This window comes from Pseudorasbora parva, chromosome 3 (assembly GCF_024679245.1).
Source record: "Pseudorasbora parva isolate DD20220531a chromosome 3, ASM2467924v1, whole genome shotgun sequence".
Classification (NCBI taxonomy): domain Eukaryota; kingdom Metazoa; phylum Chordata; class Actinopteri; order Cypriniformes; family Gobionidae; genus Pseudorasbora; species Pseudorasbora parva.
The window spans coordinates 43,095,717-43,109,394 of record NC_090174.1 but is presented as its reverse complement, the minus strand read 5'-3'; the positions used below and the strand labels follow the sequence as shown (position 1 = coordinate 43,109,394).

At 36.4% G+C, this 13,678-nt stretch overlaps 2 protein-coding genes across 6 annotated transcripts; one reads left to right on the top strand and one right to left on the bottom strand.

Moving 5' to 3' along the window:
• Positions 1-607: 607 nt before the first annotated feature.
• ankrd34bb (ankyrin repeat domain 34Bb) lies at positions 608-9,071 on the top strand. 3 transcript variants are annotated; one of them, XM_067438991.1, is made up of 4 exons: positions 608-627; positions 2,920-3,056; positions 5,926-6,203; positions 7,306-9,071. In XM_067438991.1, exons 3-4 carry the CDS (start codon positions 6,001-6,003, stop codon positions 8,756-8,758), a joined length of 1,656 nt encoding a protein of 551 aa, XP_067295092.1. In that variant the 5' UTR covers positions 608-627; positions 2,920-3,056; positions 5,926-6,000; the 3' UTR covers positions 8,759-9,071. The 3 variants fall into 3 exon arrangements, with proteins under 3 accessions (XP_067295092.1, XP_067295091.1, XP_067295093.1); XM_067438990.1 differs by lacking the exon at positions 608-627 and adding an exon at positions 3,851-3,936 and having other exon boundaries at positions 2,286-3,056; XM_067438992.1 differs by lacking the exons at positions 608-627; positions 2,920-3,056 and adding an exon at positions 5,436-5,821.
• Positions 9,072-9,383: 312 nt separating this feature from the next.
• Positions 9,384-13,477, bottom strand: fam151b (family with sequence similarity 151 member B). 3 transcript variants are annotated; one of them, XM_067440198.1, is made up of 6 exons: positions 13,263-13,477; positions 13,019-13,144; positions 12,720-12,879; positions 12,374-12,591; positions 11,203-11,338; positions 9,384-10,632 (listed from the first exon to the last, which is right to left on the bottom strand). In XM_067440198.1, exons 1-6 carry the CDS (start codon positions 13,366-13,368, stop codon positions 10,485-10,487), a joined length of 894 nt encoding a protein of 297 aa, XP_067296299.1. In that variant the 5' UTR covers positions 13,369-13,477; the 3' UTR covers positions 9,384-10,484. The 3 variants fall into 3 exon arrangements, with proteins under 3 accessions (XP_067296299.1, XP_067296300.1, XP_067296301.1); XM_067440199.1 differs by having other exon boundaries at positions 13,019-13,170; positions 13,263-13,411; XM_067440200.1 differs by having other exon boundaries at positions 13,019-13,184; positions 13,263-13,410.
• Positions 13,478-13,678: the final 201 nt, after the last annotated feature.

Below are 13,678 nucleotides of genomic sequence, written 5' to 3'. Positions count from 1 at the left end.
GGTATATGACAATCCAGTGAATATTAGTTTCTGTTCCTCTCAATTCCGATTTCGTTTTAACTCCTACGGTAGCTGATTTAGTCCAAGATTAACATGGCTTCCAGTTCGACCTCGTTCATGACTGCCATCTAGTGTTAAAACGCGAAAAGCGAAGCTTGAATTTACGGGTATGTCCTTCTTTGGCAAATGTACTTTCAAGATGGAGGGGCAACATGGCGACCTGCATTCGAACCCCTCACCTGTATGTATTTTCAATGGCATATAAACTTATGAAAATATTTTATTATTTGAAAGAAGTAAATATACATTAATGAGCACATATATTTTTGAAAGAACGAAGTGTTTTTAGCTAAGAGTAAACTAAAAAAGTTACACAGTGTAGCTTTAAACTGTTATTTCCTTAACTAAGACGAGTTGATACATACCTCTCTTGTCTCAGTGCGTGCACTTAATCGCTCTGATGTGCGGTGACGATCTGATGGCATACTTCGACTCGGTGCAGTAAAAAGTCACGCCTGAAAAATCCTCCCTCACATCTCCCTCTCCCTCTCTCATTTCTGTCAACAGGGGGAGAGGGAGATGTGAGGGAGGATTTTTCACGGACCTTTGCACGCACTGAGACGAGAGGTATGTATCAACTCGTCTTAGTTAAGGAAATAACAGTCGAAGTATTGTCAGAAGTGCTATTCCGCCATACATTATAGTTCTCCTTTTTAATCCGCTTAGAAAAGCGCCACGTTTATTTTATGTCACCATACTTGATCGTTCAACTATTCGGGTAACTGTATTTAAATAGGGAAAACGTGGAGGTGTTTGGTCGTTTCTAACTTAATCTCTGTTTGGTACCATAGTGAATGAACTGGGCTTAGTAGGCTAAGCTAAATGCAATCAAAGGTCACTGTGATGCTGTTGGAGCAAAACCTTTTCTAACCTCCCTCCCCCCCTTAAAAATACTCCAGATTCTGGTGACTTCACTGGCCATGGGAGATGTTCAACTTCACATTCATGTTTATCAAACCATTCTGTTACAACTCCTGCTGCATGTGTTGGTGCATTATCATACTGATACACAGCCCCACCTTCAGAGTACAGTGCAGTGCACATTGTCCTCCAGAATGGTTCGGTAGTCCTTGGCACTGTTGCCCATTAAGCACAGTAGGGAACGCCATGATATTGCAGCCCAAACCATCACTGATCCACCCTTGTGGTTCACTCTGGACACACAACTGTCCAGGTGTTAAGCCTCTTTGAGGCTTCTTCACACTGTAACTCCCACAGATATGGGGAAGACAGTGAAGGTGGACTCATCTGATAACAATACATGTGTCATTGTCCACAGCTCTAGATTTGGACTGATGGTACTAATATGTACCTTTACAGTACTACAATGTACCTTTAAGGTACTACTTCGCACTCTTAAAGTAATGATATGTACCTTTTAAGGTATTAATATATACCATTTAGGGGTGAGTAAGCTATAAAGATGTACCTTTTCACTTTTGTACCTCCGCCCCAGTGACAGCACTGTACCTTTTTTTTCTGGCAGTGTTGGTACAAGTGACCAAAGGTTTGGTTATGAATACTATAGCTTTCAAAACACCACAGACTTGCTGTCCTGCGAGACGTGTCAACAATCTCTTTTAAACTGTAATTCTCACGTTGTGAAGTGCAGTATTTTATGTACAGCTATATGCTATTGCTCTGCTAACTCAACATCCACACTCGGATGGAATGTAAAATCGGTGAAGATTGGCCACCAGTCAATACAATAAGTATTATTTTATCTGATTTAGGTTTTGTTCCTGGGTTATCATTTCAGATATTCAGAAAGCAGTATACCTAAATTTGATAGTAATAAATGGTATTTTTCACATCTGCCATCCACTTAATTATTCTTCATCTTGCCAACTGCAAAAGACAACCTGCTCATCTCCATATCCAATAGCAACTAAAGTGTCTGCTGTTAAGCCAGTCTGAAGATCTGACTGCTTCATGAATATGCATGTTGTGTTTCATCCTCAGACTGGCTGATTGACAAAGGTTGTCATATAGTTCAGAGAAGGGTCACAATACTAACGCTTTCAGTCACACCCACGCAAACTCCTTCATGACCCCTATTTTAAAAAGCCAAATGCTGCAATCAGGCACAACCTTTTTAAGCTGGTTGTTTTTGATATGCCAGCCTAATGTACTATGACTGTTTATGGCCAGGCTGAAACAAACCTGACTGGAATTCCAATTACCCACCCAGCACATGCACCTTAAGTACTTGGATTTATTTTCAAGGTACAAACAGTATCTAGAGATTTAGGAAGGGTTTGCACTTCATTAGCTTATGCAAGTGACTGGTCATTTTAGATTAAAAGGTAATGGAAAGCAATGGATGGTTGTTTAAGACTTGTCATTTTTCTGTTTATTTCTTTAATTTCCTATCAAATTAAACTTTCTACCTATTATTATCCATTAGGAGTCATCTTGTTGTTTTATTATTGGCCCCTCAGTGCCATCATTGCAGTTTTATAAATAGTGGCTGCATCACTCAAAGAGATTAATACACTCTCTGCCCGTCTCTCAGGAGCAAAACTGCTGCCTCAAAGGCGAGACAGTTGTGTCATAATGATGTAACTGCACAATGGGTGCCATCGTCGTGTGATCATGTTGACATCAGAGTGAGGAACAAATGAGGGTCTGCGCACAACCTCTGCATATGAGTTCAATAACTCCTTCGCAATGTGAGAATAATGGAGCGATGACTTACTGACGCTGGATGTACAGGGACTGGCGTCACCTTGCTCTATTAAGCTTGACTGTCCTCCTGATGCACAGGGACTTGGTCTGTGGTGAGCTTGGTAGCTTGATCACAGGCACTTGTTCTCTTTCTCTCTCCTCTATCTGTGCCACTCTTTCATTCACCTTCAGTGAGTGCACATCTCCACATGATCATCTCCCACTTCAAGCTCCAGCTTGAACCTCACCCCTGGATTACTCGTCTATTTACAATGACATGCCACAGGAACAAGCCATTGGATATCTAGAGCAGCGACTTGTTTAAGAGGGTAAGGACCTAATTTATCTCCTTTAAAAAACAAATAGGCATACTTTTTAAATAGAAAACTACCTTTTTATGCTGTATAATGACATTTTATGTGTTATGACGCCTTTCTTGCAGACTTTTTTATATTTAGGATGCTGTTGTTCTTAGGTTTTTGATGCAAGTCTGTGCAAGACCCGATGTATTATGAGTGGATAGAGCTTTTATATTAGTGTTGACCATGGATCAATTTTATAAAAATAAAAGTAAAAATAGTTTACACGAAATAGCGTCTTCAGTTGATAATACAGTTGATTTTCTGAAACAAAGGACATTTGCTTTTATTTTTATTTTTATTTTATTTCAGCGTATTTCATTTACCTTTAATTAAATATTAAATGATTAAACAAAAAATGTAATATTCATGTACATTTATTAGTTAACTAAAGTTCATATGTATAAAATGATTGTTTAAAATTAAATAACATTTTAAATCACAGTAGAAATGTAATTAAATAAAAAAAACAGCTTTAAATAAATACATTATGCTAATAATTATTTTCTAAATTAACTTAAAAAAGCAAAGTAAAGGAACTACTGTTTGCTACTTTTCTATTTATCATATTAATTTATCCTATTGGAAATGTATCTTTATATCAGCTAAGGAAGCTCATCATTTATTCTCCTGATCCTGGCAAACCTTGAAAGCTTTGCGAGGAAGCTTTCATTACTCATTAATCAAGACACACAAAAAAACTATTCTTATTCATTTATCAGTTGATGTCGCAGAGAGTGCGTTTTCATTCTTTTCCCCTGCAGGTGTTTTGAGAGGGACAAATTCAGCCCACCATTTGCGAGGAGAATTAAGCATTGCGTGATCTGGCATGAATCACAGATGCATACAGGTGCGTGGAGTGGTCTGTTTGGTGCTCCACTTCAGCACTGCTGCTGCAACAATCACCACCCTCATCTGTTTTGGGCCTCATTTGCTCCATGCTTTTTAGCACGAGGCAGAGACACAGGGAGAGAGGCCTGTCATTAAAAATTCTCTCTGTTCCCAAGGGCGATTGAAGACTAGGGGAATGGCACACAAAGCTGTGGTTTTAAATGCCAGCCTAGGGAGCTCTAGGAATTAGCAGCTTGAACCGAGATGTCCTGCAGGCATCAGGCAGTGTGCTTGTACCAGACCAATCAGGACTTTAGCCTGTCAGCTTGATTTCAAAAGACAATCTGTCAGGACAAAGTGGTTTATTAGCATAAAAACCATGACACGTGGAGAAAGAAAGATACGAGGAGGTTCTTGTTCAGGAAAGGTAGACATAGGTATTTTAATCTGCACGCATTTTGTTTTTTTTTATTTAAGAAAACGTTTAACCACGGTGCTGACGCATTCTCTAATCTAGCATTGTCACATGCAGCCTTCGCTGCTAAGAAAAGCTACCCTGAGAGCGTCAGCCCAGGTTGTCATCCTTTTTATTTTTGTTTGAGGACACAAAAAGATTCATTTCCTTACTCGTCTTACCTCAACTCCAGTGAATTCACATTTATCAACCTGACTGAGGCAGTCTCGCTCTCGCTGTTTGTTAAATAAAGAGTGCACTGCAACTGCACTCTGAGTTGAGAGAACAAGGCCACATGCACAATAGACTGTATAAAGGAATGTCTTCATTCTATGAGGCAAATACAGATTGCCTCAAGCTATTGAATTTCAACCTACTGACAAAAACACTGCTCTTACAAGAACAGACTGTGCATCTCTGTTGCAGGATAACATGCTTAAAGGAATAATTCACCCAAAAATGATAATTCTGTCATTTACTCATTTACAGTTGTTTCGAACCTGTATGGGTTTCTTTATTCTGCTGAACACAAAAGAAGATTTTTTTGAAGAATGTCTGTAACCAAACAGTGGAGGGTCTCAATGGCTTCCATAGTATATATTTTTTCCCCGTCAATACAAGTCAGTGAGATCCATAAGCTGTTTGGTTACCCATATTTTTCCAAATATATTTTGTTCAGTTGAAGAAAAAATTCATACAGGTTTGGAACAACTTGAGGGTGAGTAAATGAGTACATTTTTATTTTGGGGTGAACTATCCCTTTAAGATGTCACTTATACTACATATGCTATATTAAAAGTAGGCCTACACAAAAGTAGGCTACTGTAGAAATTAAGCATAATCGACAGCGTAATGATTTCAAACCATCTCTGACCTTTTCTTTAAAAAAAGCAGAAATTAAGGTTACAGCAATGCACACATGGGGCTGGTTTTTAGAATATTTAAAAGCAGAATATATTTGTGTTTTTTATAAAAAATATTCTTTCAAAACATATTATAATGTGCATTGTTTGAACTGTAAAGTTGTTTTAATTTTAGTGTTTTACGTGTTATCTAGTCATTACGTTCACTTGTTATTGTTAGTGTCTCACTGAATAAATTTTTCTTTTTATCAACATGATTCCAAAAGGACTTTCGATTGAGTCTAACTTAAACAGAATAAATGTTGCATAAATGCATGTTGGGAACAAAAATATTCTGCAAACATTAAAAGAATACAAAAGAAGTAATTAATATTATGTAATGAGGATTAGATAACTAATTCAGTTTTCTATTTCTTCTTGTCAAGTACCACCTAGACATGCCACCTACATAGTCATCATAAAAACAGCTTCATATTAGTGTCTACCCGGTGAATGGCGAGAGACACTAGATTAGAGCAGGAAACCTCTCTAGCATATTCTTCTGAGGCGAAGAGGAAGAGAACATTTCAATGTCAAAGAGACATCAGGTTTGCTTTGATGCGAATGAATTGGATAAAAAGCAGACACTTAAGTGAAAACCTTGAAAAATTCTGCTTTTGATAAAGTATGCAATCCTTCTCTTCCCTGGCAGAAGCCAATAAAGAAATCAGCTCCTATGATCCACTGAACCCACGTGACATTAGCCGCTCAACGGTCACACCACATCATGGAGGACTCAACAGAGGTGCGCACGGGTGGAAACTCTTTGCTGAAAGCAGTATATCTGTGCCGCCTGAGGTTGACACGCCTGCTGCTGGAAGGAGGGGCTTACATTAATGAGAGCAACGAGAGGGGAGAAACTCCACTGATGGTGGCCTGCAAAAGTCACCATGCTGACGCTCAGAGTGTGCCAAAACCAAAGATCATCAGGTGGGTTTTTTGTAGACTAAGTTAATTTCTGAAATGAAGTACTTTTTTTATAGGGGGCATTAAGTGATCTAAGTAAATCTGTGACCATTTTATTGTGCAAGATCATAAAAGGACTCCCCCAAAAATGTAATTTTATATATTATATATATATAATATGTATGTGTGTGTATTTGTGTATGTTTTATCTTTAAATAAATACGTTTTATCTTTAAAGATACCTTTCAAAAGTGTGGATTTTTTTTTTAAATAATACCTTTATTTAGCAAGCACACATTAAAAATGTCAAAAGTGACAGTAAAGAAATGTACTATGTTACAGAGCAGTTTCTTTATTATTATTTTGTATTGCTCTATCCATCAAAGAATCTTGAAAAATGCATCATGGTTTCCAAAAAATACATAAATGAAGCACTAAATCATGTATAATGATTTCTGAAGGATCATGTGACCCTGAAAACGGGTATAATCATAGATATGTATACGTATCTATGGGTATAATGGCTGATAATTCAGTTTTGCCATCACAGTTACATTTTAAAAGATATTAAAATAGAAAACAGTTCTGGATTGTAATAACATTTCGTAATAGTGCTATTTTTCAAATCTAGTTGAATATTAGAGACTTCAAAAACATTTTACTGATCCTGTGTTCTAGAATGATAGTATAACAAATGTTTTTGCATAAGATGCGTACAGGTATGTATTAAAAACAAATTTAATTGATGGTAAAACCACATGAGCCATTGAATCCATTGCTGAAAATGAAGGAATTTATATATATATATATATATATATATATATATATATATATATATATATATATATATATATATATATATATATATATATATAATTATTATTATTTATTTTTTTTAAGTGTAATTGTTTATTTTATATATATATATATATATATATATATATATATATATATATATATATATATATATATATATATATATATATATATATATATATATATATATATATATAAACAATTACAATACAATAAACTACATTTTACTTCTGTTTATTTTTATCATGGACACTCTATGCCATTGATCCCTTCCTCTGAGCTCACTTGAATGAATCAATCTTCTCAACAGGTATCTTCTTGAAAATGGAGCAGACCCCAACATTCAGGATAAGTCTGGTAAGACAGCCCTAATGCATGCCTGCATAGAGCGGGCGGGTGAAGAGGTGCTTTCTCTTCTGCTCTCCAGTGGAGCTGACCCTAGTTTAGAGGACCACAATGGCTCTTCTGCTCTGGTCTATGCAGTTAACGCTGGAGACAAGGATGCACTGAGAGTACTACTGGATGCCTGCAAGGCCAAGGGCAAAGAAGTCATCATCATTACAACAGACAAACTACCCTCTGGACGACAAATGACCAAGCAGTATCTGAACGTACCACCACCTCCAAATCTTGAGGACCGGTTGCACTGTGCCCCTGCGTCATACATGTACCCCTCTGAAATTAAACTTTTTACCCCACATATCCCACCACCCACCAATGACCAATCCGAGACCCTGGGATCCACTCCAACACTTCCCACATCCAAACCAGGCTCACCAACTCAAGATTCAAGCCCTCTGCAAGCAGCTAGTGTGGTGAAGCTGCTCCATCTACAGAGGCTTCACTCAGAGCCCTGGCTGAAGATCCCTCCATCTCTGCTCCTACAGCAAAGCAAATCCTCATCCTTGACTGAGGAGCTTCTAGATATCACCCCTGAAGAGGAGCTCTCATTTGGTTACGATGGTTGCCGACCACCACCGAGAGCAATGGTAGCTCGGCACCAAAGCATTGACGTCAAAGACACTACTGGTCTGCTTAAAGCTTTTGAGACAACATCTGATTGTGAAAAAGAACTAACAAAAGAACAGAAATGGCTTAGTAGAAAAATGTCCTATGATGGTGAGTTGCTACCGCACTCATCCTCCCATCAGAACCTTAAGCAAGCATCCATCTCAGACACTGCTCCTATGGACTGGGACCCAGACTGCCTTCCCAACCTCGCTGTATCAAGCCTGCGCAATGTGTTTCGTCGCCGCAACTTCGGAATGGACCATTACAGTTCTGACTCTCAGTTGCCTCAATTTGGGAGCCAACCCTCTGAAGACCTCAGGAAGACTGGAGGAGGAGGAACTGTGGGGACGGAGAAACGCAAGCTTGTTACCAGCCGCTCCTCCACTCTCTCTGGATCCAAAGAGTCTCTGGAAAGTTTTGTTCAAAGGAGGAGCCCGGTGATGCTGGAGCGGAGGGGATCTGGAGCCCTACTCCTAGACCATATCTCACAAACCCGCCCTGGTTATCTGCCACCTCTTAACCCGCATGTACCTATTCCTGACATCAAAGTAAATACCAGTGTTGGCCTCAACAGTGGAAGCAAGCCTGTGGCAGGAACTACACCCATTGTTCCTGGATCGAGGCATTTTGTCCCCTGTGCCCCGAACCATCCCAGAGATCTCAAGAACAAGAAGAGTCTGTTGAGACGACACTCCATGCAAACTGAGCAGATCAAGCAGCTGGTCAATTTTGAGGAAATCTTTGGTCAGTAACCATCACAGAGGAAAGTTGTGGTAAATATAGAAATTTAATTTGCCGAAGTCTGAAATCTGAACAGAATTCATTTTAAATATGAATCATAATAAACATAAACCACCCCCTAAAATGCACTTTCCAGACTGGACTGTGGTAACATGTTTGTTTTGACCATTATAAACTTTACTGCACTTTACTGCTGTTCTTTGTACTCTCACTCATTAGTGCACTGAATCAGAATATTGAAACGTTGCTGCTGTTTAATGTACTGCTGTATCTTTAAGCCTGATTTATGCGTGCAATGTCTTTGCATTTACAACAGATACTATATTGTGACTTGTATTTATCATTGACTAAATAAATGCAGAATAAAACAATTCTTTCTGAAATGTGTGTGTGTGTGTGTGTGTGTGTGTATATATATATATATATATATATATATATATATATATATATATAAAGCATGGTATATATATATATATATATATATATATATATATATATAAAGCATAACAAAGTTTATAATAACATGCAGTACATTGGAAACTATGAAAACAACTTTACTGCAATAATAAATGAATCCAAAACAATGTAAAAGATACAGATATAGATGTATAAAAGATAACCACTTTTTCCATATATCGTGACACATGACTGTTTAAAAGTTTGGGGTCAGTAATATATTTTTTCTTTTTGATAAAAGAAAAGTGACAATAAAGACTTAAACATTGTTACTGATTTCATTTTTAAATAAATGCTGGTCTTTTAAACTTTCTATTCATTAAAGAATGCTGAATTTTTGAAGGATCGTGACATTGAAGATTGAAGAGTAATGGCTGCTGAAAATTCAGATTTGCATCACATGAATATATTATATTAAAACAGAAAAATATATTTATTTTTTACTCTAATAATATTTCACAATAGTACTGCTTTTACTGTGCCTTTGACCAGCATTTTCCCCCATATTTTTATTATTCATTTGTAATGACAAAATGCAAATATACAAAATGCAAATGTAGATTACAAAAATATAGCATTTTTCTTTTCCTTTGTACATTAATTGATTAAACATGACAACCAATACAATTCAGGGTTTAAATCATCAAACTCAAGTACAAAGTGTATATTTACATTTCTTTATGCATTACAGTGCTTGTGTGCAAAACTGGAATACTGCATTAAAAATCTGCGAATAAAGCAGTGTTTTTTAGACTGTCACTTCCTAGTAAACTGGTGCAGAATATCTAACAAAAATAGTTGCTGCAATTGGGAAAGCCACTTGGGCTCTTTTTGCTACATGATTTGTAAATTTCTTGAGTCTCAGAGCGTGCAGGCGAAACAATAACCATGGACATGTTATCTTGCTTTGTGATGCGTGGTTAAGGAACGCAATCAGGCCAAATCATTCCGATGCCAGACTTTGGCTCAGGCATTTCAGAATGACCAAACCAACATTTGAGATGCTGTGCGATTAAATTGGTCCGCTGGTTAGTCCAGATATCCAATTACATTCACTGAGGCAATGTCACTTGAGTTTTTTCCTGAGCATCGAGGGATTTATTTTGTAAATGTTTTTCCATCGTAGTTTATGCTCGTCTTCTTTTCACATCAATTGTATCAGATCATATCAATTGAGCGCATACATTTATTATGCACTTTTTTACATTTAATGGAATATCCCGAAATTCGCATAAAAAGGTAGATGGAAACATAACTAATGTAAGCAAGTTTAATTGGTTTTTAGTAGCCAGGTAGTCCTTTAAACTGTTTGATTTGTGATTCTAACAGATCATAGTAGATCCTGGTTTTGCTGAAGTTTTGCCTGTAAGGCAACAGCTCTTCCACATTAAGAACATCATCGTTGCCTGTCCATACAGTCAGGCTATACCTTAAAGAGAGAGAAGACAAGATGTTAAACAGAATGTTATTAAGGCAAAGCACATATAAATCGTAGGAATGGTTCTTTTAATTTGGCATCTTAATAGTAAAGTGTCAAATAATCCAAAGATTTAAGAAACTTGTTTTTTCACATAAGAAACCATGCTTTTTCACAGTATTGATAAAGACGTGACATCCCCTTTATTTGTTCTAAGCGACTGAAAAAATTAACTTTTTTCAAAAGTTCTAACTTAAGAGAGGGAGAAGACTGCTGAAGAGTACCATCTCTGTAAAGGAGGCTTACACCTTCCCTTCACATCCTGTAATACCTCAACACCATCCTTCAGATAAAGCATTGAGTTGCTATTCCAGTCACAAACAAGTGTAATAGATCAGCCAGAACCAAATTATCCAGCGAGAAATTACAAAGCATTAGAATGAACTTCATTGTGTCCTTGCTTATATAATATAAATCAATCTCCGAAGTAATAAAAAGACTCCTTCACACAGATGTGTGGTTTAATAGCCTCTATAATAGTAAATCTGGACATACATTTAAATAGACTGATTAATTTCTCACCGGTCTGAACGCTCTAAAAGCCACTGGAACTGAGGGAAGGACAGAGGAATGAGAGCTGCACGGACTGGAAATGTGACTGGTTGCTTTAGGGATCTGCATAATTCTTCCATCTGATGAACCATCTCCCAGCTATAACCTATTTCCCAGAACAACACAGAAAGCAAATACTAAAATACTAATCAAGTTCTGAATTAATTATATATATATATATATATATATATATATATATATATATATATATATATATATATATATATATATATATATATATATATATATATATATATATATATATATATATATATTTTTTTTTTTTTTTTTTTTTAATCATGATTAAAGGTAGTGTGTGTAAGATTGTGGCCAAAACTGGTATTGCAATCACTAACCCCCACACACACAAGGGCTGCAAACAACAACTTTTCAATGACAATATCCTGGCTGGACAACTGTTGTCACTGATATAAGTATTTAAATTCACATGATTTCTTAAAGTCTAGTGACATCAGGGCCATTTTATGATAATTTGAAATACATAGAGTGCCTTTAACAAAGTCAACGCAAAAGGCTGGGGGTAAAATATTTATTTTAAATACAGCATTAGATATGCTAACCATGACAACACTACATTGGAGAATGCTAGTGTATATAAATATATACACCTTCGTTCAAAAGTGTCATGTTTTTGAAAGAAGTCTCTTTTGCTCACCAAAGCTGCGTTTATTTGATCAAAAAAAGTTACAGTAAAAACAGTAATATTGTGAAATATTATTACAATTAAAACCAACCATTTTCTATTTTATTATATTTTACAATATCATTTATTCCTCTGATAGCAAAGCTGAATTGTCAGCATCATCAAGACTTTAGTGTCATTTGGTGCTCAAGTAACATTTCTAATTATTATAATAATTATAATCATAATACAAAGTTCAAAAGAACACCATTTAAATATTTGATACATTAAATAATGCTTATACTCTCACTTTTGATCAATTTGATGCATAATTCCTGAATAGAAGTCTTACTTTCTTTCAAAAAGAAAACACCTTACTGACCCCAGACTTTTGAAAGGTAGAGTATACACTGTACCTATATATAGCACACACTTCTGATTGTCACAAAAAACAAAACTTAAGTGCTTTTCACCTAAGTAAAATAACAACCTTCTTACCATGATTGTCTATGTTTACATCCCATCCAGTGGTCCAACCCAAAGAGAGAACATCATTTTCTGACCTTTGAGCCACTTCCTGTAGAAAAACATGAGGGTCCAAAGGGGTAGCTTTGCCACCAGGGCCAGGAAGAACATCAGCATTGATCCACACAGGTCCCTGCAGCTGATCTCTGACCTCGTCAAGTAAAATCATGGATTGGGATACAGCTGCGAGACTGAATCAAAATGACAAGTTGATCTGCCAATCATTCATAAGCACTGAATAAAAAAACACTGTACTATTAAATAAAAAAATAAAAACACTGTACTATTTTTTTTGGGGGGGGGGGGGGGGGGGTGTCACCTTTTGAAGTCTAATTTTATTCCTTTGCCTGATTTCACAACTTCTTTAAGCCAGTCCTGCAGATTAATATCACTGTCATTGTCAGGCGGGTGAGCCATAATGGGTTCTTTTGGATCTTGACCCCTGAGAAGAACATCTGCTTCAATCATATGTGCAGAACCTCAATGGAGAGCAAAGAAAAGAATGAGAAAACATTATCATAACACTCATTATTCTCAAACTGTATCATGACGTGGTCATAGGGTATAGGCAGTAATGCAGGCGCAAAGTAAATGCTTTTTCATACTTTGTATACTCACCTCGAAGAGCCTCTATGAGTTTGCTCTTGCTGTTTGCAGCATGATACCACTCAATATCAGCAACATCTTTTCTTTGTATCGTTCCCTTGTTGAGGAAATATTCCAATGTATGTCCACTCATTGATCCTTCGAGTACATAACCAAGTTTAGTCCTAGTGAATTTACACTGATTTTATTATTATTATTATTTGGACCAATGGAATGACATTATCTGATTAGACAGCTAGCAAGTTAGCTTTCTTACCTTTGGAGTTAGACAGTGCCTGTAATTTGAGGTAGCAAACGACCAAAGATACGATAACTGTAGCACACCAGATAAAACGGTACCATTTATGTCTAACTAAACCCATGTATTGTTATAAATAATATATTTTTTGCGAACATAACATTTGCATTGGATTTACGACTACTACTTTTAAAGCTTTTAAACATCACGGAAACCAGGTCCGGTACCGGTAGCATGCCATGAAGCATTATGGGATATGTAGTCCTCAGCTTTCACTTTACGACGTCGAAATGTAGTACAGTACCAGTCAAAGATTTGGTTATTATTAATATAAATTCATTATAATTAAGTAATAATAATGAATGTATGTTTTAAATACATGTTATTTTACTGTAAAATCTAGCAAAAATATTTTAGAAGTAAAAAATTAAAAT